The 24,057-nt window shown below is 42.5% G+C and overlaps 1 protein-coding gene across 1 annotated transcript in view; it reads right to left on the minus strand.

The window, feature by feature from the left end:
* The window catches only part of SLAMF1 (signaling lymphocytic activation molecule family member 1), a gene marked incomplete at its 3' end in the record, with an annotated part of 34,736 nt that extends 29,231 nt beyond the window's left edge, over positions 1 to 5,505 (minus strand). Inside the window, exon 1 of the mRNA XM_081308217.1 lies at positions 5,250 to 5,505. Coding sequence (XP_081164343.1) covers positions 5,250 to 5,325 — 76 coding nt within the window. The 5' untranslated portion in view covers positions 5,326 to 5,505. The remainder of the gene's footprint in view (positions 1 to 5,249) is intronic.
* Positions 5,506 to 24,057: the final 18,552 nt, after the last annotated feature.

A 24,057-nucleotide genomic window follows, 5' to 3' on the forward strand; every position in this document is an offset into this window, starting at 1 on the left:
TGTTCGATTTATGAATGTTTAAAACCACACTGCCTGACTAATCTCTTAATTAGCTTCATCTAACATGTATGTAACTGAATTTAACTATAGGCTAGTGTTCATAAAAGAAGCCCCGTGACTCAGAGAGAGCATAGATTGCTGTAGTTGATAAAATTAAACTGTCTGCTTCAGTAATGTGTCTACCTAGAAGAGACCCCTCCACAATCGGCTGTGGTTAAGATGAGCTGTTGGAAAATTGGGCAAACTGATCAAAATATTCTTGGTACCAAAATGCTCTGAAATTGTCACACTGTCTAGCAAAGGGCCAACCTAATATCACTAGAGATGAGTAATTGTGAAAAAAAGAAATGGCGGGCCACCTGGGGTAAAACCAGAATTAGTGTGGTTTAGATGCATAATTGTTAATGAGAGGCAATTAGACATTTGTTCTTTTACATATTGCTAATATGTTCATCCTTGAAACAGTGCTCACCCCTTTGCTGGATTAGATGAAGAAGGTTTTGTTAGGTTCTTGTTTATATGGATACATTGGGAAGTATGCGGCTACACTTAGGAATGCCTGACTGTCCAGAAAATGTGTCCTCTCTGGTGGTCACACACCTCACTTGTAGAATAGTACCAAGAGAGAGAGTCCTCTCTTGAGTTCTGATACTTGAGAGTAATCCATGCAAGTACAGACCCCCTGAATTTGTGTACAAAAAGTTGCATAGATAAATATATGTACATTTTCCCAAGAGTACTTCTATATATATGCTGTGTCTCAAAGGTATCTGAGATTTTAAAAAATTAAAATCCCTGTTGATTTTTAATAACTTTTGTGAGTGCATTATAAGTACACCTAGTAGAATAATGTATGAGTCTAGTGTTTAAAAGAATAATGTATAATATATAGTGGAATTTATTGTCACATATTTGTACATACATAATATGTTTTGGTCGATTTCATACTGTTTATCTCTTTAGATCAATTTCAATATGGAGCAAAAAGGAATAAGAGTTATCGTTAGTCTAAAACCATCACCCTTTATCCCCCCAAATGTCTCCAATGCACCCCTTCCTCCCATCTAACCCTGTGGACTCTGGACTAGGGAAGGGAGAAAGAAAAGGGCAAGTGCAGATGACAGGACAGGCTGGGTGGCTCACATACATGGGAATGGAATCAAAACTTGGCCAGGAAGAGACCTCAACACCTCACCACCCACGTAAAGAGCGATGACATAACTCCTGCACCTGTGAGTGGCCAGGTCCGGAGGGGGTACTTGAGATCATCCCCACCCAAGCACAAGTGGAAAAATGACTGGAGCTTTAAAGTGGTTCCTAAAGCCCTTCAAGTGGCGTCTCTGCTCCTGGAACATCCTCTTGCCTGATGAGTGAGTGTTTTCCAGTGGGTCTGTGATTCAGCCAGCCCCTGTTTACTACAAGGGTCGGGAGGAAACATTCACAGTTGTTTACACCAACTCACTTTCCTTCATGGGTAATTCTACTGCAGAAGTACGGTGATTCACATGGACCCATGAAGACTGGCCTGAATGGAATCTGTAGGATTCAGCAACCCTTTCACAAGATGGGATTCTACCTGATGATAACTCTGGGGGGGGGCGGGTGTGCAGGGAGGGCTGGCCCTGATACCTCCCATGTTCTTTTAACACCTTTCTATAGCATTTGGTGGTAGTGGGGGTTGGGTAGAGAAGAGACAGGACTCATTGGCCTCCCAGTTCTTATGTTACGTTTAGGCCTAGAAAGAAACGATAAATTATCTAAGGTTTCTCTTTAAACAAGTATTATTCCTAATCCCTGATGAAAGAGGTTTTTTTGTTTGTTTTTGGTACAGGGCATTGATCCCATAGGTACTTTACTACTGGGCTATATTCCCCAGACCTTTTTATTTTTTTATTTTGAGGCAGGCTCTCACTAAACTGTCCAGGCAGAGTTTGAATTTAGAATCCTCCTGCCTCAGGCTTCTGAGGTGGGATGTCATTCTTACTCAATTATAAGCTTCTAAGAGTAGGGGCTGTGTCTGTTTAACTCCCACCTGGGACACATCAGAAGCTCAGGGAATCCTTACTGCCCAGGTAAATCAATAAAATGGAATAGAATGAATGAATGAACAAATGGGAAAATGGACTCCAAGTTCTCCTCTCTTCATAATCAGAGTGCTTTATCTCTGTAACACCCTTAACAGGTATTGTATAGGGGAAATGATGGAGACCCTTGTCCCCACTTGCCAGGTGAAGAGGTGGTACGTGTCTTAGCTGTGAATCCTAGGTTTCAGGTAGAGCAGGTGACTTGCCATTTCCCCAAGCATCCAAACCCTTTAATTTCACATTTGCACCTCCATCTAGAATTATCTTTTTCAAGTTCCATAAAAATCCAACCTACCAGACCCAGATATTTGAAAAACAACAACAACAACAACAATAACAACAACAATAACAAAAGCACACACAAGAAACTGGTGACAGTGGTTGTCCCCAGCAAGGGGAATGGAAGGGAGGTTAGTCCACTCTTTGCCCTTTTGTATTGTTGAAATTTTATACATGCATATGCAACACCCTTCCAAAAAATTAGGGCACAAAAAAGTTTAATGAAAATTTGCACAATAAAAAAATTTCTATCCACTGTCCAAATTTCAGATCCAGTACTTTCTCCATGCTGCCTAATTTTATCATGGGACCCTGGATACAAATTTTAGCTTTCTTCCCACTCCCCAAACATAGGCTTATGACCCAGTTTCACTCATTGAGACCTTGAGTTAGGCTATATTAACACAGAGAAATTGTTCAACTACCCTGTGAATCTCTTTCCTCATTTATGAAGTTGTAATGATGACAATAGTAATAGAAATCTCATAGGTTGATGTAAGAATTAAATAAATGACTGATACACAAAGCACTTAGAATGTGCCCAGTATTTAGAAAATATACAATAAAACTGTGATTCATTCAACACACGTCTACGGACAGGCTCTGACATACCAGACACTGTGGCAGGGGCTAAGAAGAGGCTGTGGCTGTTCCTTTTGCCTCCCTACACCTTGAACTGTGCCTACCATACCTTGTGTTCTTAATAGATTGCTGCTGAATGGAATCATCCAAAATCAATCTACAGATAAAACCAAATAGCCCCAAAGTTCTGATTTCTAGTCCAAGAGAGAGCAAAGGGGAGGAAATCATGCAGTATTGAAGTTTTTGAGAACTAGAAGTGCCTCTATCAACATCCTGAGATAGATTGGGCCAGTGAACATTCAAGTGGGGATAAGTTCTAGACAGGCTCTTGTCCCTCACCTCTCACCTCATGTATGTGAAGAGAGTAGGGAGGCCCTGCATGGAGAAATAAAAAAATCTCATTGGGGTAGGTTCATCAATCATAACGAATGTACCACTCTAGTCAGGGATGTTGGCTATGCATACATGGGGGCAGGGGGACATGAGAACCCTATAACTTCCACTCAATTTTGCTATGAACCTAAAACTTCTCTAAAAAAAACCCAAATCAACCATTTCACCAGAACTTCAACCTTTTTTTTTTTATTTTTAAAAGAATCTTATGGGGGAAATGGAAAATTCACTTTGTAGAGGGAAGGGGACATGTGGACGTTTTCAATTTTTATGATTCGGACTGGGAATTGGAAATGGAGCTGAATAGAAGTGGGGAGGAGAGTGGGTACTTATTTTAGAAGAGTCAAGCTTCTTGGTTGAGTAAATCTGTTCATGACTGACCTGTCCCATTTGCACACCATTTCCTTCTGGGTTTTATTGGGGCTTCACAAAAGGGTGTGAATTTAAAAATAAAAACACCCCAAAAATTTTTGAACACATTTCTGAAAATGGAATGCAAGGACCGGACAGCCACTCCTTGGGGAATGACTCCCCCGTGACCTCCAGAGCCTTAAGGGGAGCTGCTGACCTGAGCAAGACTGATCAGGAATCAAGCAAAACAAAGACATAAAAATCCATCCCACAATTTAGCCCCATTACTCCCTACAGCCACCAAAAAAGTATGCCCCAAATTGGTGGGGTTCCAAATGGGGTGCAAGAAGAAAGGCTTGTCTCTCTTGCGAACCACTTTCCTCTCCTTGTCATCAGGAAAGAAGAGCCATGAGCCTGCTGATTCTTAGGGATGGTGGGAAAACAGCTGAGCAAGGGCTTCTTCATCTGAGAGCCTGACAAGTGATAGATCCCATGCATGGCACCCCCACATCCCTGGCATATCTTGGGGCTTTTCCTGGAAAAGTCCATCATGGATTTGCGGTCTTGAAAACCCCAAGCTGAAACACCCTCGGCCTCAGGATTTCCCCCCTTCCCGAATGCCAACTCCACTCCAGGCTGCCTCCCACAGTCTAACCAAAGTCCCAAGGCACGTAGGCAGAGGGAGCCTCTCACCCCACCCACACACATCGACATCCACTCCTGGCCTTTCTCTTTCTCAAATATCTTTTCGCATAGCCCTGGTTCTACTAAACAGAAAACAATAGCTTGCCTTGGCAGTAAGAGAACCAGAAAGGCTGGAGAAGAGCCCAGCTTCAAAAATTCTGCTGCCCAGCCCTACCCTACTGCAGAGACTCCTTTGACGTTAACCCTGAGGTTCCTGGTTAGTATTTCCCACATTCCGTAACCAGCTTTGAGCTCTAGACATCCTGACTTCTCCCCCTCTTGCCACCTTGGAGCCTTCTCTTCCAAGAAGTAGCCACCAGTATGACCACACTGTGGTCACTATCTGTTCCCAGCCAAAGGCTCGGGATTTTCACTTCTACTCTCTTTTCCCGCTATACACCTTATTTTTTCATTGGACCCTATTTTGATTTGTCTGCTCATGCCTGTGAGGGTCCCCTCCCAGGATGGGGATGTAGGACAGATCTTCTCCCAGAACTTCATCTGTCTAACTCAGTCCTGCTAGCTTGGGTTGTTTCCAGAAAGACACCCAGACAAAATCAACCATTCCACCAGAACTTTGACCTGAGCCTCCTACCCCCAGAGGGTGATTAGGAATCCAACAGGTGCCTTTGACGTAGAGCTTCGGAGGAAACGAGGATTGGTGGCGACTGAGCCTTGGAACCCAAGAGCCAAGGAACTCATAATGTTCCTTCCTCTTAAAAAAGAGGCAGTTGAAACCCAGAGCCAATCCCTAAGGAAAAGGCAGCTAAAGCACAGTCCTCACTCAGCCCCTGTGCCTTCTCTCCATCCATAAGGTTATGCTAGTCCCCGGCAGATAATCACAGGACCCAAACCCCCCAACAGACCAGCACTCACCTGTTGCGTAGCTCAGCTCAAAAGCCAGGGACAGAATTAGCAGGAGGCTCAAGGACAGGAGCCCCTTGGTATCCATCAGCTAGGGGGGACAAAGGAAGGGGGCCTGGCCGGGAGCCCGGCAGTTGCTCAAGATGCCAGGGCAGAAACAGGCTCTGCGTCCGACAGGGCTGCTCTGCTCTCTAGTTTACGCATCAGGAACCAGGCAACTTCCTGTCTCACTGGGACTTTTTTCTGCCTGTTTCTCGAGGATTGCTCATCTCTCTGCAGGCTTTATATCACTGTGCCGTTCTTGAGAAGCACGTACAAGTCAGGCACTTTGATTACTGGAGCCGGGAAAGAGATTGTGAAGTCACTTTGGCCAAACCCTGGTTTGGGGTTGAAATGTGCTCCCCTCTCTTTTTTTTTTTTTTCCCTTAGCTGTTTCCAGGAAATGAGTGTCACAGCTTCTCTGAGCAGCTCTCTCTGGTAAACTCTTCTTAGAGTACCCTAGCCCTGAGTAATTTTGCCAGAATACCCCACAGATTTGATAGTTCAAACCTGAACTTACGTGACTGAACTTTGATGAGGTGATGTTTTCCTCCATGATCTGGGGGAATACCTATACTTGCAGTGGGGCCCTGGGACCTCAGTCACAGAGAGCGAGGGTGGATCACTGGCAGGAAGCAGATTTCCCTGTGGGCACAGTGTGGTGGAACTGAGCAAGCCTCATGCTGGTGGGCTTTGAGGAGGTTTTTCCCTTTTGAGGAGAAAGGGATGGAATCGGCAGAAGAAAGACCAGCCATCAGAATGGAACACTGAAAAGTACTATTGTGGGTGTTCACAAAGAGACTCTGAAAGCAGAGTCCATATTAACAGGCCACAGGCATACTTCTATTGGCCTGCCCAGGGTGGCAGGGTAGTCGGAGCTGTGGAAGGAGGTGAATTGGCTCTTTTTCTTTCATTTCTGCCACTCCTCCTTTCCCAGTACCCAACTGTAATGTGTTGGACCTGGTACAAACCAACTCATGAGAGACAGTTGTTAAATATTCAAGAATCTTGTGAGCTGGTTGACAAACATGGCCATTATGAAATTATATACATTTATGAAAACAAACTTCAGGCCAGGGATGTGATTCAGTGGTAAGAGGGCTTGTCTAGCATGCACAGGTTTTGATACCCAGTATCTTACACACACACACACACACACACACACACACACACACACACATACACACACACACGAATTTCATAAATGTACGATTAAATTATATTTATTTAAATATACTTAAAACAGAGAATCAAACCTCAAAAATTCATGACTTCCTAATTATTGCACTACGTGATTGTTCTCTACGCTCTTGATGTCATCGATGCCCCTTGAAATCTGTATGATGGAAATAATGCACTAGATCATGGTATCTATTGCACCTCTCTTCCCAACTCTGCATTAAATGACATCATAATCAGCCATGAAGGAAATTAATATCATGGAAATTGACAAGCACTGTAAGTCAGGGCTTTAATTTAGTGTTTTGTTGGTTGTCTTGAGATACGAAAGCAAAAGGGAAAACATAATTGATGACAATTAACCTTATAAGTGTGGCCCATTACATTGTGAAGTGAACGGCATTTTAAAAATGAAGGAAATATTTTTCCAGTGTTCAAAAACTTCCATCTGATGCAGCAAAAAGTCATTAGCATCACTGATGAGGAAGTGTTGCCCCCACCTATGTCTTTGTTGCTTCACGTTTCTTTAATTTATAGGACATTGGCCAACATTCACGTTGAAACTGCATTCATCGGTTGTAACCACAGGTTGGTCATGGATACTAGTTAAGCCCATAGAAATACAGGAGCTCTGTGAGGATCAGTTGGCTGTATGGAATTTACAATAGAGGATGTTGTACATTTTAATAAAATATAACAAATTGTATTTTGTAAGTTGTGGGTTATGTATCCTTCATGTACGTAAATGTGTGTGTATATATGTGCAGATATTATTTTTCAGAGAGCTGGTTATTAACTCTTTACCAGCACAGTACTATCACAACTGAGAATACAAGTGATGGAGTGAGTGGCATACTCTCGGTATATTTATAAAATATCAGCTGGAATACAACTAAATAATATGGTATCTCATTCTCCTACATATTATCTCAAAAAACATACAACCACTCAATTGAGACAGAGTGACCTATGATGTTAATACACATATATTTTGGCTTTTTAAAAGACATATATATGGGCTGGGGATGTGGCCCAAGCAGTAGTGGGCTCGCCTGGCATGCGCAGCGCGATGGGTTCGATCCTCAGCACCACATACAAATCACAAAAATAAAGATGTTGTATCCACCGAAAACTAAAAAATAAATATTAAAAAATTCTCTCTCTCTCTCTCTCTTTCTCTCTCTCTCTCTCTCTTTAAAAAAAGAGACACATATATTTTGGCTTTTTAAAAGACCATTAAATGCTGTAGTCTTTCAATATAATATGATCTAGCTAGACATGGTGGTGCACACCTGTAATCCCAGCTGCTCGGGAGGCTGAGGCAGGAGGATCACAAGTTTTGAGGTCAGCCTCAGCAACTTAGTGAGACCCTGTCTCAAAATAAAAAATATAAAGGACTGGGAATGAAGCTCAGTGATAAAGCACCTCTGGATTCAGTCCCAGAAACCTTGCCTCCCTCAACACGCACACATACACACACACAAATCATCTAATCCTTGAAACACTTTGGTGGAGTTCTTATTATTAATTCCATTTTATAAACAGTGATCAGGGTCTAACTCAAAGATTGATGTTGTCTCCTTGAATCACACAACTACTAGAATGTAGGCGCTAGTGTAAGAAAGGGTCAAGCCCCTTTCTTTCCAAACGGGCACTTACATTCATGAGTATTTTGCCCTTCTTCTCATTTCTAGAATTAACCCTTCTGTAGCCTTACGATGTGGCCACTCCACCCCATTCCCCAGGATCCTCTTTGCAGACCCACATTGGGCTAGTTCTAGGCCTTAGTCTGAGGGATTCACGGTTCAGTGTGACCTAAAGCTAAAGAAGTTGGTACACTGAGGGAGGCCAGAGAAGTTTTTACTATAGGGACTGAGGCCCTGTAGTGAGTTAAACGGTCTCCCCTCTCAAATTCTTGTCTACCTGGAACCTTTGACTGGGAGCTTATTTGGAATAAGGGTCTTTCAGATGTAATTAAGGTAAGGATGAAGATGAGATCCTGTCACTTGGTTAGGGTGGGGCCAAAATTCAGTGAGAGTGTTTTTAGAAGAGAGAGAAAAGGGACAGAGACGCAAGAAGACCACATGTAGAGGCAGAGGCAGAGGCTGGGTCTGTGCAGCTACACTCCAAGGAACACCTCAGAACACCAGAGACTGGAAGAAGCAGAGAAGGATACTCCCCTAGAGTCTTCAGAGGGACCCTGGCCCTCCCGATGCCTAGCTTTGTACTTCTGGCCTACAGAACTGTGAGAGCATGAACTGCTGCTGTTAAGTTACCAAGACTGCGGTAATTTTATTTTTATAGCAGCTACAGGAAGCTAATATGGGACTAAGGTAAGGTGACTAACCTCAGGTGGGCAGTTAGTGCACTTACTATACCAAATACTTGTTTCCTTCAGCTAGACAAATCAACAACAGAAGAGTCACCGGTGAAAATGCACTTTTCAGAAGCCCTCACATTGTGGGCTCTATTTGGTCCTCACAGCAGCCCCAGGAAGCAGGCAGAGCTCCTGGTGTTGTAAGGTGTGGTACCAAAGTCGGGAATCCTGACTCTAGGTCAAGGACTCCTTTTCTTTGACTAAAACGAACTCATTTTTCCCCCCATGAACACTCAAGAGGGTATGGAGGAAGGATTTCCCACTAATTGAGCTCCCCAGTTAGTTATCTGGAGTTTCCACATCTATTAGTTTGTTAATCTTCCTAGTAGTAATGAGTAGTCACAATTTTTACCTTTTTACAGATTGAGGCTATTATAGAAGTTGTCCAATGCTCAGAGACAAAAAAAAAAAAGAAAAAGAAAGAAAGAAAGAAAAAGAAAAAAGGAGGAAGAGGAAGAGGAAGAGGAGGAGGAAGAGGAGGAGGAGGAGGAGGAGGAGGAGGAGGAGGAGGAGGAAGGACTGGGTCCAAACCCTGGATTGTCTGACTCCAGTCTGTGCCCTATCTATTCACTATAGCATTTCCATTATATGAGCAGAAACCTCAGCCAACCTTAAAACTCATACTGGTCAACGGCCATTATCATTAGAACATTTCTTCGGGCACAGACCAAGGCATGGGCAGCAGGAGACTCCTGGATGAGCACCATGTCCCCTCCCTCCCTGGCCTCCATCATTCGTGGCACAGCACCACCTCCTTCCCTTTGGTGACGCAGAGCCCACCCAAGATTGAGGACAGCCGTATTTCCATGGAAAACTGCCTTCCCCGAACGTCCTCAGTTGGGCTTTGCAATGAGGTCATACCCTGCTCTTAAATGCAAGGACTTAATGTCTCCCTAAGACTTGCTGCCACTCTCTCTCTCTTTCCCGACACTTTTGGCTAGGGGTGGCAGAATGACCTTCCTGATGGTGTTTGGGGCTGGACTGATCCCAAACATATGGGTTTCCCAGCCAAAGCCTTGTCTTCGTCATCGCCTCTGACCAGGAGTCCCTGAGATAAAAGCCAGACAGACCTACAGGGTAGTCACTGAGGGGCAGGACGGACCACCTGGCCACATGGGTCTCATGATGAGCACATTTATCTGGATAAGTAAAGAAAAAAAAAACCCATAAAAACAAAATGAAAATACAAAATTTCCCCAAACTCTAAACATCTCCTAGGTGATCTACTTGTAGAGTCTAAAACTGGCCTGGGGAAAGCACTGGGAAAAACACCCTGGGGTCTGTCCTGCTGGGGAGATGAGGAAGCCCGCGAGGGCAGATGTCTGACATGGGCGCTGAGCTGATCAGTGGACCAGACAGCCCTGTTGTGGGGCTGGGTCTGTGGGAGTTGCAGGGAAAGTGGGGGGGATGAAACTAGACGGGGAGGTTGTTCTCACCCAGTTCTCTTGCCCTTGTGATTATGCTCACCAGACACCTTCCAGGGCAGAGGGACGTACTGAATGGCCCAGGGCCAAGGAGGAGGAGGGCTGGACATACTAGCCCTTATCCATCTGTGGGGCTGAGTTTGCCCACTGCAAGGCCCAACCAGGTTTCTCACGGCAGTAGCTCCTCCAGGGCTCAGATTCAGTTCAGAGCACTGAATACTGGGGACTGGGGGATCCGTGGACATGGGTCATCTGAACACTTCCTGTCCAGGCTCCTTTAATTTTCACTGATGCTTCTGCCCTCCTTCCAGACCCCAGAGGCTCTATGTGGGGATTCTCCGCTCCTAGGTCCTGCCTGGACTTAACTCTGAACACTTCAGGTCCTTTAAGGGGGAAATGACTGAAAGAGAGTCACCACTTCACAGACTCCCTGGCATTTTTAGAAGTATTCTTGCTAGGATTAGTGTGCTTTCTCATATCCCTCAGCCATGAAATTCGCTGGCCTGTTTTTACTGGCATAAGTTGCTAGAGAGAGGGGAAATTCCCACATCATTTTACTCCTTCTAGGAAGGAACAGATTTTAGGAACCAGGGACAGTGGCTTTTGAGTCATCAGCCCCAGGCCTTTACTATGAACCTAAAACTGGACTCCATCCCCCGCCCCTCATCCACCTTCTTAAAGTGGGAGATATGACAATAACTTCCAAAGTACCCTAGAAAAAACCTGGACAGCCACCGTCAATCTTGTTCTTCCCTCCACACGAGGTTCACTCCTTTTCCTGGCAGCCCCTGACGGGTCTAACAAGTCCACTGAGCACTCTTCTGGAAAATGCTACACTCCACAGAAATAACACATCTAATTACCAACTGATGTTTAATTTTATATCAACTTGATGGCACCAGGGGCTGCCCAGATTAAACATTATTTCTGAAAGTATCTGTGATGGTGTTTCTCGATGAGATTAGCATTTGAATTAGTGGATTCAGAAGAGTGGACGGCCTTTCCCAAGATGGGTAGGGAGTGATCCAATCTGTCAAGGACCTGAATATAACAAAAGGTAGAGGAGGAAGGAAATTGCCTTTCCTTCCTGGGTGCTTGTTGGAATTGGGAAATCTCAACTCACCTTCTCCTATACTTAGATAGATTTCCAACACCAGCTAGTGTGGTTCTCAGGCCTTCAGATCTAAACTGGAATCCTACCACTGGCTTTCCTAGATTGGTTGCCATAATCACATGAGCCAGTTTCTCATAATAAATCAATCTCTCTCTCTCTCTCTCTCTATATATATATATAGATACATAGACATGTATATCTATCTATACATATATCTATCTTATCTGTCTATATCTATATCTATCTATCTATCTATCTATCTATCTATCTATCTATCTATCTATCTATATCTCATAGGGCTGTTGGAGAACTAAATAACATCAATACAAGGTGTTTGATGCAGTGCCTGGTACTTGGTAGCGGTTTTACACTTGTCTATTATTCTCATTGTTTCTTGGAAGTGGGCATGGGTGATTAAATAATTCATTAATCCCATGCAAGTGCAGCTGGGTATGCACAGGAAACATTACCTGTAGTCAAGATCAAGAGCAGGGGCTGGAGTTGTAGCTCAGTGGTAGAGAGCTTGCCTAGCACTTGTGAGGCACTGGGTTCAATCCTCAGCATCCCATAAAAATAAAGTAAAGGCACTGTGCCCAGATACAACTAAAAAAAAAAAGCGCTCTATAGGGATACGGCTGCATCAATGATTATAGCGGCACAATTCACAATAGCTAGACTGTGGAACCAATCTAGATGCCCCTCAATAGATGAATGGATAAAAAAAATGTGGCATCTATACACAATGGAGTATTATGCAGCACTAAGAAATGACAAAATCATAGAATTTGCAGGGAAATGGATGGCATTAGAGCACATTATGCTAAGCGAAGCTAGCCAAGCCCTAAAAAACAAATGCCAAATGTCTGCTTTGATATAAAGAGAACAACTAAGAACAGAACAGGAAGGAAGAGCATGAGGAAAAGACTACAGTAAGCAAAGACGAATGGGGGGAGAGAAAGGGAGAGAGAAGGGAAAGCACATGGAAATAGTAGGAGACCTTCAATGATACATAAAATTATAAGAGGTTATGAGGGGCAAGGGGGAGGGAAAAAAATGGAGAGAATTGAACAACAGCAGGGGAGGTAGAGAGGGAAGATGGGAGGGGAGGGGAGGGGAGGGGGGATAGTAGGGGATAGGAAAGGTAGCAGAATACAACAGTCACTAATATGGCATTATGTAAAAATGTGAATATGTAACAGATGTGATTCTGCAATCTGTATTTGGGGTGAAAATGGGAGTTCAAAACACAATTTGAGTCAAATGTATGAAAGATGATATATCATGAGCTATGTAATGCTTTAAATAATCAATTAAAAAAAAAAGGAAAGGTCAGGAGCCATCCTCTGAGAATTGGAATAGAATGTTCCAGGCACCCACAAATGAACATCATTCCTGGGCTTCTCTGTAAGAGGGACAACAGTAATTTTGCAACATAAATTAAAAACAGAAGCACGTTAAGGGTTGTTAAGAATAGGAGACAGGGAGATGGATTTTACGCAAGAGTATTTAAAATTCTGTTATAAACAAATTGAAAAATTTTAGCATTGACTATCATTTTCTTTAAAAAAAATCAGTATATAATCAGAACAGCAAAATAAATTATGAATTATAACTAAAAATGTAAAGCACAATGAAAATATGCATTGAACCCTTAGCTTCACCTGATTCATTTTCACAGAAATCCACGAGTGGAGAGATTTAAAGTCAATACCAAAATCACACTGTGTAACAATTGCACAAATTGCTTATTTAAACTGTATAAAACATCTACAGGATTCTCATTCTTTGGGGTTGGGAGTGACTGTTTCAATTTATATTTTTGCTGTATTATGAAATTTCATCATCAAAAAATGTCTCTGGGTATCATGATAAGTAAACATCTGATAGCTAATCCCAAATAATAATTATAGTCAAGATGCTAGTGCCGGGGATGGTTAAAGGGGGTTAAAGACTGTGGAAACAGTACCCATTACCAAGGTGTGTTTAAGTGAAGTATTTTTTTACCAATGGGCTATGGCAGTCTAGAAACACATTTGTAACTAAAATCAATGGTATGCACACACATTTGTGCTTTTTTAAAAAAAAATTTAACATAGTATAAAAAAGTGGGGCATGATGGCACACGTCTGGAATTCCAGGGGATTTGGGAGGTTAAGGCAGGAGGATCACAAGTTGGAGGCCAGCCTTAGCAACTTGGGACACTGTGTCAAAAAAAAGAAGCATAAATAAAAAGAGCTGGAGATTAACTCAGAGGTGAAGCACCCCTGCACCCCAGTAGCAAACTAAATGGGCCTCTATTTCTGTTATATTGTCTTTCAGAAGGATGACTCACTGCTACCAGTTATGATGACAGAACCTAGTGGACTTTGCCACTAAAAGTTAAGCCCTGGTCTCCTTTGGGCCCCAGGATATTAATAATAAATACCTCTGGGGAATTAATTGCTGCATGCTCTGCATGCTTGTAATCTCAACAATCAGGGAGGCTGAGACAGGAGTACTGCAAGTTCAAGGCCAGCCTCAGCAATTTAGTGAGACCTTGTTTCAAAATAAAAAATAAAAAGTGTTGGAGACGTGGTTCAGTGGCAGAGTGCCCTGGGTTCCGTCCCCAGTGCCAAAACACATGCACGCATACATACACACCTACATACATGCATACTTAAATGGTGTCATGAGACCCACCACTCTTGACTTTTCCTCCAGCCAAAACCTTCAGTAGGGATTTCTGTAGAGTCATTCCTCCCGCATCCAAGAAGATCTACTTTTGTTCCTGAGGGAGACTCCCAGAATAAAGCTGTACTATGGACCCAGGGCTAGGAAAAAGAGAAGCAATTGTGATGCTTTCTACATTGTCTAATGAACTGGAAATATAAGAATCCACCGTAAAAGTAGGGGGTCCATAGTTTACAGTCTGCTCACACAGCTGTGCTAGGTCATGAGAGAAGGGTACGATGACTTTACAGTCACACAGCTCATCTTTCTCAGAACTCTGCATCAGCTATAACCATATTATTATTTCCCCCAATTTACAAAGAGGAAAATTGAGGCTTAAAAAGTTAAATAATTTGCCTAAAGTCATATGGAAAATAAATAACAGAGGTAGAACTTGGTTAAACACTCTGCCACTTCCTGCCATTCTGGCCCGTCATACACACCACTTATTAAGCTCTTATCAGAGTCTTTAGCGTCTAGGAGCAGGAAGGCCAGATAAGAAAAGAACAGGAAAGAGAAAAGCTATAGCTCTGTGCATTTATTCTATCACATCCCTCCTGGAATCTATGCCTCGTATCCTAATCTATTTATCTATTAGGGATTTTTTGACTCTGTGTATGTGAGTCTGTGTGTGTGGTACTGGGGATTGAACCCAGGGCTCTGCACACACTAGGAAAGTGTCCTGCTACCTCCACAGCCCATCTTTTGACTCCTGCCTTCCTTTGGTCTTTCCTGTCTTCTTAGGAACTGTCCTGGTCTTGACCTTAGGCTTCCTCTTTCACTCCCTCCTTCTCTTTCTTCCCTGTCAGCACTTGGATCCCTTTAGACCATTACTGGACACTGACCCAGGCTCTGTAATTGCTGCTTTGCTGCCAATCTTCTATAAAGACTCCTCCTGGGCTTGCCCTAAGTACACCCCTGCTCTTCTGATCCTGAGTTATACATGGAGGTCCCACAGCACATGATACTTCCACTGTCTATTTTCATAAATCTATAATTTGGGAACTTAGATACAGCTCTAATTCTTTTCTTTTCTTTTCCCTCCCTCCCTCCCTTCCTTCCTTCCTTCCTTTCCTTTTCTTTTTTCTTTTTTTGGTACAAGGGATTGAACCCAGGGACACTTAATCACTGAACCACATCCCCAAAGCCTGCCCCCCCCTCCCCGCCAGCTTTGTATTTTACTTAGAAACAGGGTTTCACTGAATCACTTAGGGCTTGCTAAGTTGCTGAGGCTGGCTTTGAATTCATAATCCTCCTGTCTCAACCTCCTAAACTGCTGGGATTACAGGTGTGAGCCACCGTGCCAGGCTCTAATTCTTTCTTGGATGATTAATGTGTATAGCAACTCATACTGCCTCTCGAAGCATCTGAGGGTTTGGCCTTATGCTTATGAAATTTTTATACCGATGAAGTTTTAGTTGCAGAGGTAAATATAGCCAAAGGAGTACGAAAACATATCAATTTGTATCACAGGGATTGCATGTACCACTGTCGTGATGTCAGGTAAGTAAGTCAACAGTGTTGGTGAAACTCAATTACTTTTATCTATAAAGTAGTAAGGCTATGAGAAGTCCAGTCCCCTTGTCTCTGGAACAGCTCTGAGGGGTCACCCCAGCCCCAGAGCACCTCACGAAGTCAGCTGAGGCCTTTGCTGCAACTCCATCCAAAGTTTAACTTCTCCTTTGCTCAGTCTTAATTCCTTCCCTCCACATGGGCATTGATTGGCTTTGAGATGAAAATTCAGGGATACATTTGGGCACAGGGGCACACACACCTGTGATCCCAGTGACTTTGGAAGCTGACGCAGGAGGATCACAAATGCAAGGCCAGCCTGAGCCACTTGGTGAGAACCTGTCTCAAAATAAAAAGTAAAAAGGGGACGGGGATGTAGTTCTATGGTAAAGCACCCCAGGATTCCATGACCAGTAACCCCACCCCATCCCCCGCAAAAAAAATTCCACTTTTTCAACTTTCTTTCTTTTTTATTGTCCACTGATTTATTTTTCCAACACGTTTTCAACTTTCTTATCTCACCCTGAGAATATGTAGGGCTTAGAGGCTAACACCTCTGAGGGACTTGCCACAGGACCAGTTTTTGCAAAGCCAAAACCAGAAACCGGATCTCTTGGGCTTAAGTCAGTGTACCTATCTTCTGATTAAGTTTCATTATGTTCTATTTATCTTCATGTTTCCCCAGTCTGACAATGCCTAATGTACAGTGAACTCTAAAGTGTTTTTGGAATGAATATACAGATTGCAGCCACTCTTTGAGCCTGGGCTGGTCTTTTCTCTCTACATCATCACTGGAATTACATCGCGTCTTGGAAGTCATCAGACTCAGGGAAGTCCTGTTCAGCCACCAAATTTGCATTTCCCCAGGTACCTGCCTGCCCTCTCCACTTCCTCTGAAAGCAAAGTTTCTGTCATTTAAGTCAAACCCAAGGGCAGGCTTTATGTTGAGTCTACAGATATGACTGGGAAAATTTAAAAAGGGTATGATCTGGGACACAGAAATCGTGTAATCAGTTGTATCTTATTTTACAACTGGAGGAAATTTTAAGTGATCCTGTGTTGAGCCAGTCAAATTAAAATCCAGTACTAGGGATTGAGCCCAGGGGTGTTCTATCTCCAGCCCTTTTTAAATTTTGAGGCAGGGTTTTGCTAAGTTGCTGAGACTGGCCTCAAACTTGTGATCCTCTTGCCTCAGCCTCCCAAGTCACTGGGATCACACGCATGTGCCATGGCACCTACCTTGCTTAATCTCCATAAAAGGATTATCTACTGTTTTTTAATATTTATTTTTTAGTTATAGGTGGACACAATATCTTTATTTTAATGTGGTGCTGAGGATCGAAACCAGTGCCTCATGCATGCTACGCAAGCACTCTACCTCTGAGTCACAACCCCAGCCCTTATCTATTGTTTTTTACATAAGGAAACTAAAGATTAGAAAGTTTACTTTTCCTTGAATCTAACACTGATAAATGGTAGGTTTGGAACTCAAACTTAAGACTGACTCCAAAGGTTATACTTTTCCCCTTATGATAAACACACCTTCCAGAGGTTTCCAATGCAGTTCCAAGTAATAGGTTTATACCTGGAGACCAAAATGCTCATTCGAGTGTACTCTAAGAGCCAAAAGCCCTCCAATATTGCCATCCTAGAACATCCTGCAGAATTCAATGATCTGGGGTTTGAGAGACACCAAGAGACCTCTCAAAAACATCAGATCCACAGTGGGCTAAGGCCCAGGGGCATAACCAGTAGACCTCAGCAAAGGAAGGAGAAATTGTCTTTGATCTCCAGACTCAGCTGTGCTGGTGACTAGTCAAATGGCCTTGGGCAAGCCACTTCCCTCTCTTGAAAGATTTAAGAAAATATAGGGAAATGCAAAATTTGTGGACTTTCCCTCCTGCTGGTTTCTAGGTCGTCTATGTATCATTTTTATCACATGTAGGGGGAAAGGAGAGTATCCTACTCCTAAGAAGGGTTTCTAGGGCTTTGGAAGAGCAATGTTTGTTCTGAGTCTTAACAAATGAGTAAGAGTTTGTTGGGTCAATGAGGAAGGAGCAGGGGATTCCAGGAAGTGCAAAATGTGAACAAAGGCACTGGGTGAGTTCTGGGGGAATTGCAAATACAGGAAAGTTACAGCATTTGGGAAAGGGAGGAGCCAAACTAGAAATGAGACAGGAGAAATGTACAGGAATCAAGTCATGTAAGGGTAACTAGTAGCCTTAGTATCTTTAAAAGTCCTGTCCTGCATGGTGCAGGCCTCTAATCCCAGTGGCTCAGGAGACTGAGACAGCAGGATTTCGAGTTCAAAGCCAGCCTCAGCAATTTAGCAAGGCCCTAAGCAACTTAGTGAGACCCTGTCTCAAATAAAATATAAAAAAGGTTGGGGAAGTGGTTCAGTGGTTAAGTGCCCCTGGGTGGTTCAATCTTATATAACAACAAATATATTGTTATATTGTGTGTGTGTGTGTGTGTGTGTGTGTGTGTGTGTGTGTGTGTATGCACCTGTCCTTTAAAATTTTTAGCATGAGCACAAGATCATCAAACTATATTATAAAACGAGCCTTGTGCTGTTTTGTGGGGATTAGGATACACTTAGAAATGGTTACTATGGTATATATATATATATAGTCAGGTCGATGGTGGCGGTGACTTAGGACAAAACAGCCTGCATGTGAAAGAAACATCAATCAGGCCCCTAAGGAAATGCCTGTCAATCAGCAGGACCCCCTGCCCAATCCTGGAGTTCAGCCAGCTCCCCCAACCAACTCCAGCGGGACAAGGGACTCTAAAAACACCTTTCCTGTCTCAAGCCCTTCCCTTCCTGCCTAAGCCCTGTAAAATTCCAGTCGGGTTGAGCTCCCATTCGGTTTCTCCTCAGACCCTCCTCCTGTCTACTCTGTTGGTCTGATTGAGTTCCGCCTGAGAGTGAGTCTCAAATAAGTCTCATTTGGTGGTCTTTTAAAATCTGCCTCCTTTGGTCGCCGACTGTTGCCTGATCTCACATCTGGTGCCAAAAACTGGGAGGGATTTTTCGGGCTTCTCCTGCAAGGGATTAAGTCCATCCCTTCCTGCTTCAAATGAACCGGGAAATTCCTAAGCTGCTCTTTCCCTCTCCCTTCATCCGGGCCCACAGGAGTGGGGTAAGTTCTTTCGTTTCCCCTGACCTTCCAGTCTCTTTCCATCCGTGGGGTCTATCAGTAAGTCACACATGTGCCATAGACCCTGCCCGTTCCATTTAAAGCTCTAGGAACTGTGGGGACATCCCAGTCCTCCTGTGAGCCCTCTCCCACATCTGTTTGGGCCCCTGAGTGGGTTGCTGGGATGCCTCAACTTCTGCTTGGACCTTATCCATTCCTCTTATCAGATAACCCAAAGTCCCTTTGTCTTCTCAGGGGAGTGGCTGGTGCCAAAGGGATTGTCCGAGTACACGTTCCATTTTCACTTCACAATCTTTCCCAGATTGAAAAGCACCTTGGGGTCCTTCTCTGCTGACTCTTCTACTTATATTAAGGAATTCCGGTATCTCTCCCAGACTTAGGATCTTACCTGCCATGACGTCTATGTTGTTCTCTCCTCCACCCTTACCCCCGATGAGTGAGGCTGCATCCAGCAGGCCACATGAGATCATGCTGATCAAATTTGTTTAACAGATATGACTCCCCCCACAGGTGAAGCAGCCGTTCCCTCTACCACGCGGCCTGCACAGTGGTTTCATTAATGAGGTTCTAGGCATAAAGTTAGTTAGAAGAGATCAAAATAAAACACACAGACTCAGTTACCTTATTTATATTGCTAGGTCCGAGATGGCTCCCCTCTCTGGTTCCCTCCTCTAACCGCCCAGCAGGGCACCAAGGATTACTCAGGGCTAGCAGGAGAGAGAGAGAGAGAACACGCCGGGGAGTAGCCTTTTATTTGGGGAACAAGAGATTCAGGGGAGAATTCCATCCAATGAAGGTTGAGGGGGGCTGCACTCCAAGGTCAGGGTCAGTGATTGGGTCCCCGGGGTCAGTGGTCAGGCACACCCCCACACGGATGGGCTCTCTCATCAGGAAAGGGTCGGGAAAGCTTCTACAGAGCCAAAGCGCCTCAGGCCCTTAACGGGAGTCACCCAATCACGTGTTAGAATGGCTTCCCACATATTCCCCCTTTCTTTTCTTAACAATGAGGCCACGGTTCACTCTCTGGAGTTCCTGGATTCTTGATTGGAAGACTCGCCATCCTATAGTTACAATACAAAAGAGAATTAACAGCAAAGAGAATAATCCAATAATGTACCAGGCCGAGTGTTTAAGAATATTTCCAGGGTTGAATCCATTTAACTCCTTCAATATTTGGTTAGCCAAAGAAGAAGGATTCGAAAAATCAGCTCTATTATTTTGAATGTCTTGGATATGGTGATGAAGTTCCAGAATATCCAAGCTATTATTACTATTTTGCCAAATACCTAATAAATGGTTTTTAACCTTCTCCCAATCCCGGAGAGAAGCATTGTACTTGGCAGCTGTAACACATACATACTTATAATTAGCATGGCATTTAAGCCTTTCCTTAAATTTTAAGGCTGAAAGTTAATTACCTATGTATATAACAGTAGCCTCTAAGGCGTTTAATTTAGTTTCAATCCTTTCATCAATATTTACTTGATTACGCAGAGCCTTGGAAGTATTTTGAGCTAAATTATTAAGAAATTTTGCATGCTGAATATTCTGAGACAATGTCAGAGATGCAGAGACAGTTGAGGCAATAAATGAGACCAGTGCTAAGACACCAACAATTATGACACCAATAGCATGTTTAGGTCTTGTTAGCTGGGCATGAATTTGCTGCAAGACTTGTAAACCAGCATCAGCATACCATGGCTCTGAAATATTAGCAGGTAATAAAACGAAAGAGGGCTGATGAAGTATCAGCACTCCTTTTCCTCTATTATACCTAGTAATACAATTGGTTAGGTTGCACTTATTACAAGTAACAAAATATCTATCATCTATCCATTTAACTTTTACATTTCCAATGATTAAAACATAAGGAGATTGGACACAGGCTCTTAAGCCATAGCAAGATCCCTCTTTACAGTTCTTACTGACAAATTTTGGTAAAGGTTTATCTGTAAAATGTAAATACTCTGAGGCAGCAATTAAACGCCAAATATCTCTTTGAACACCTCCTTCACTATAAGTCAAAATATTACTAACAAATCCTGCAGGTGTCATAGCAGAATTTCTTCGTAATTGTCTCTTATCAATTTTTGGAGACCAGTCTAAAATATACCCACTATCTTTAGACACCTTATGTTGTACAGGAAAGGTATTTACACAATCCATCCATTTAGGAAAGGTGCCGATCTCAATTATAGAACTATTTGGACAGTGGGGTATCTGTGGAGGTTTTGCAGAAATGACTGTCTTGTTATGGGAAAGTCCCATCTTAATTACTGATCTAGTATTAGGTTTTAAGTCCCCATAAATAGAATTATTTGTCAGTCTAGGTTTACCGATTGCTGTCTTTTCTTCGAATGATACTTTCAGACAGCCAGCATGTTTATCATGTGACCAACACAAAGGTAATTGGGCACTGTAGCCAGAATAATTAAATCTAGTCACATGATTGGGAGTAATATGAGTATCTGAAAATCCTCCCATCATGAATGAGTCATTAGTAAATACTGGAATAGATTCTCCAGTCCACACAGCTGGGTGTACCAGGGGTGGATCTGGGAAATATGTCCAATAAGTGTCTATTTGATTCCCTTTTACCTGACAGCCCAGTAGGGCAATTACTGTTGCTACCATCATCACTGGGGTCCTGCTCTTTCCTAGGCGTCGAAGTATTCGGGAAGCCTGGGTTGTTAGCTTCTTCACATCTTTCCACGAAATCAGCTTTTCGGCTGGTTCAATCTGGTCTTTCTTCATCTTCTTCCGATATCTCCTCCTTCTGGGTTGTGGCTCCTCCAGGTCGATCCTCAGTCGCTTGAATCTGGGTTCTATCTCCTCCATGTCTGATAGCACGTTCAGGCACCCAAATAGGATGGAAAGCACCTTCTGGGAAGATACAAGCATGACCTCGGCCCCATGTTATTAACGGGTCCAGACCCTTCCACTGACCAGTTTGTAAATCTTTCCACAGAACTCTGCCTAAGGGGCCTGTTACTGAAGGAGACATTTGTCTCTCAGCAGCAGTGTGACCTTCTGAGTCACAGTTTAAAAAATTTAAAACAAACAAGGCATGATTAAGGCTATTTTGGGGAGTCACAATCCTATTCCCCCCTTTTAATTTTTGTAATTGAAGCTTAATAGATAAATGAGCTTGTTCCACAATGGCTTGACCTTGGGGGTTATAAGGAATTCCTGTTTTATGATTAATTTTAAACTCTTGGCAAAATTGTTGAAAAGAAGAGCTTACATAAGCTGGAGCATTATCTGTTTTAATCTGCATAGGGCACCCTAAAATGGAAAAAGCTGCTAAGCAATGAGAAATTACATGTTGAGTATTTTCCTTAGTACGTGCTGTGGCAAAAATAAATCTAGAATAAGTGTCCACTATAACATGCACATAACATTGCTTACCAAATTGAGGAATATGAGTTACATCCATTTGCCATATTTGATTTGGTTTAAATCCATGGGGATTTACCCCTGATGGCAGAGATGGAGTATGAATAACACACTTAGGGCATTGGCTTACAATCTGACGAGCTTGTTCTCTGGTAATATTAAATTTTTTACGTAAGCTAGAAGCATTTTGATGATGCAAGGAATGGGAAGCTAGTGCACCATCATACGAAGACATCTGTTGACAAAAAGCTACTAACTTATCAATTTTGTCATTACCTGAAACTAGAGGTCCAGGAAGATTAGTATGGGCACGGATGTGTCCTATGAAACATGGGTACTTTTGCATTAGCACTGCCTTCTGTAAATTATGAAATAATTCAAATAACTCCTGTGATGAAGTAAACCCAATAACTGAGGTTTCAATATTTTTCGTAACTCCGACTGCATATAAGCTGTCAGAATAGATATTAATAGGCTCATTTGAAAAGTAATCTAAGGCACAAATCAGAGCTTGAAGCTCTGCTCTTTGGGCATAAGTATAAGAAGTTTGTATTACCTCTGTGTGAACATGGCTGAAGAAACCTGCCTTACCGGAGTTGGAACCATCCGTGAACACCGATAAAGCTTTCTCTATTGGATAAGCTTGTACAATCTTTGGAAAGATAAGTGACGTTAATGATGTAAATTGTACAGTCTTATCACGAGGATAATGGCTATCTATCTGTCCAGGAAAATCTGCAAAAGCTATCTGCCATGAGCTAGAAGTTTGAAAAAGCCAATTAGTCTGTTGAACAGAAAATGGAATAATTATGATATCAGGCTCAGATCCAATTAATTGTAAAATCCTAGTTCTACCTTTAATTACTAATTGAGCTATAGAATCATGAAAAGGAATTAATGCTTTTTGAGGGGAGTGGGATAAATAAATCCACTCAATAACTCCTAATCTTTGCCATATGGCTCCTGTTGGGGTATGCTCAGTTGGAAATATTAATAAATACACTATTTCTTTAGGATCTATTCTAGTAAGCTGTGCATTTTTAATTGCAATTTCAACTTTTCTTAAGGCTGTTTTAGCTTCCAAGGTTAGTTGACATGGAGAGGTTGGAGAAGGATTTCCTTGTAATATCTGAAATAAAGGACTTAACTCAGAAGTAGTTAGTTTTAAGGATGGCCTTAGCCAGTTAATATCTCCTAATAGTTTTTGAAAGACATTAAGGGTACGTAACTCTTTAACTCTTATCTGAAGATTTTGAGGACAGATTGTATGTCCTTGAATTATCTGACCTAGATATTGAAAAGGAGATACCTTTTGAATTTTTTGAGGAGCTATACATAAACCCATTGCTGTAAGTGAAGTCTCTAACTGAGTAAAAATTTCTGAAAGTACCTCTGGATTAGCATGAGCTAATAATATATCATCCATAAAATGAATAATATATGCATCAGGAAAACTATTTCTAATGGGATTTATCGCCTGGTCAACATATTTTTGGCACAGTGTAGGACTATTACGTATTTCCTGGGGAAGTACCGTCCAGCAATATCTTTTAACAGGTTCCTTAAAATTAATTGCTGGGACAGTGAAAGCAAATCTTTCACAATCTTCAGGATGTAACCTTATAGAGAAAAAGCAGTCTTTTAAATCTATTACTATCAAGATATAATCTAAAGGAATGGCTGTGCGGGAGGGAAGTCCTGGCTGTAATGATCCCATAGGCTGAATTGCATGATTATTGCCCTTAAATCCTGTAGTAATCTCCAATTTCCTGACTTTTTCTTAATAACAAAACTAAGTGTGTTCCAAGGACTAAGCGTTGGTTCAATATGACTAGCCTGAAGTTGTTCCTCAACTAATCTATGGATTATTTTAAGCTTTTCCCCTGAGATGGGCCACTGAGAAATCCAT

This window comes from Spermophilus citellus, assembly GCF_964194105.1.
Source record: "Spermophilus citellus genome assembly, chromosome: 9".
In the NCBI taxonomy this organism is placed as follows: Eukaryota; Metazoa; Chordata; class Mammalia; order Rodentia; family Sciuridae; genus Spermophilus; species Spermophilus citellus.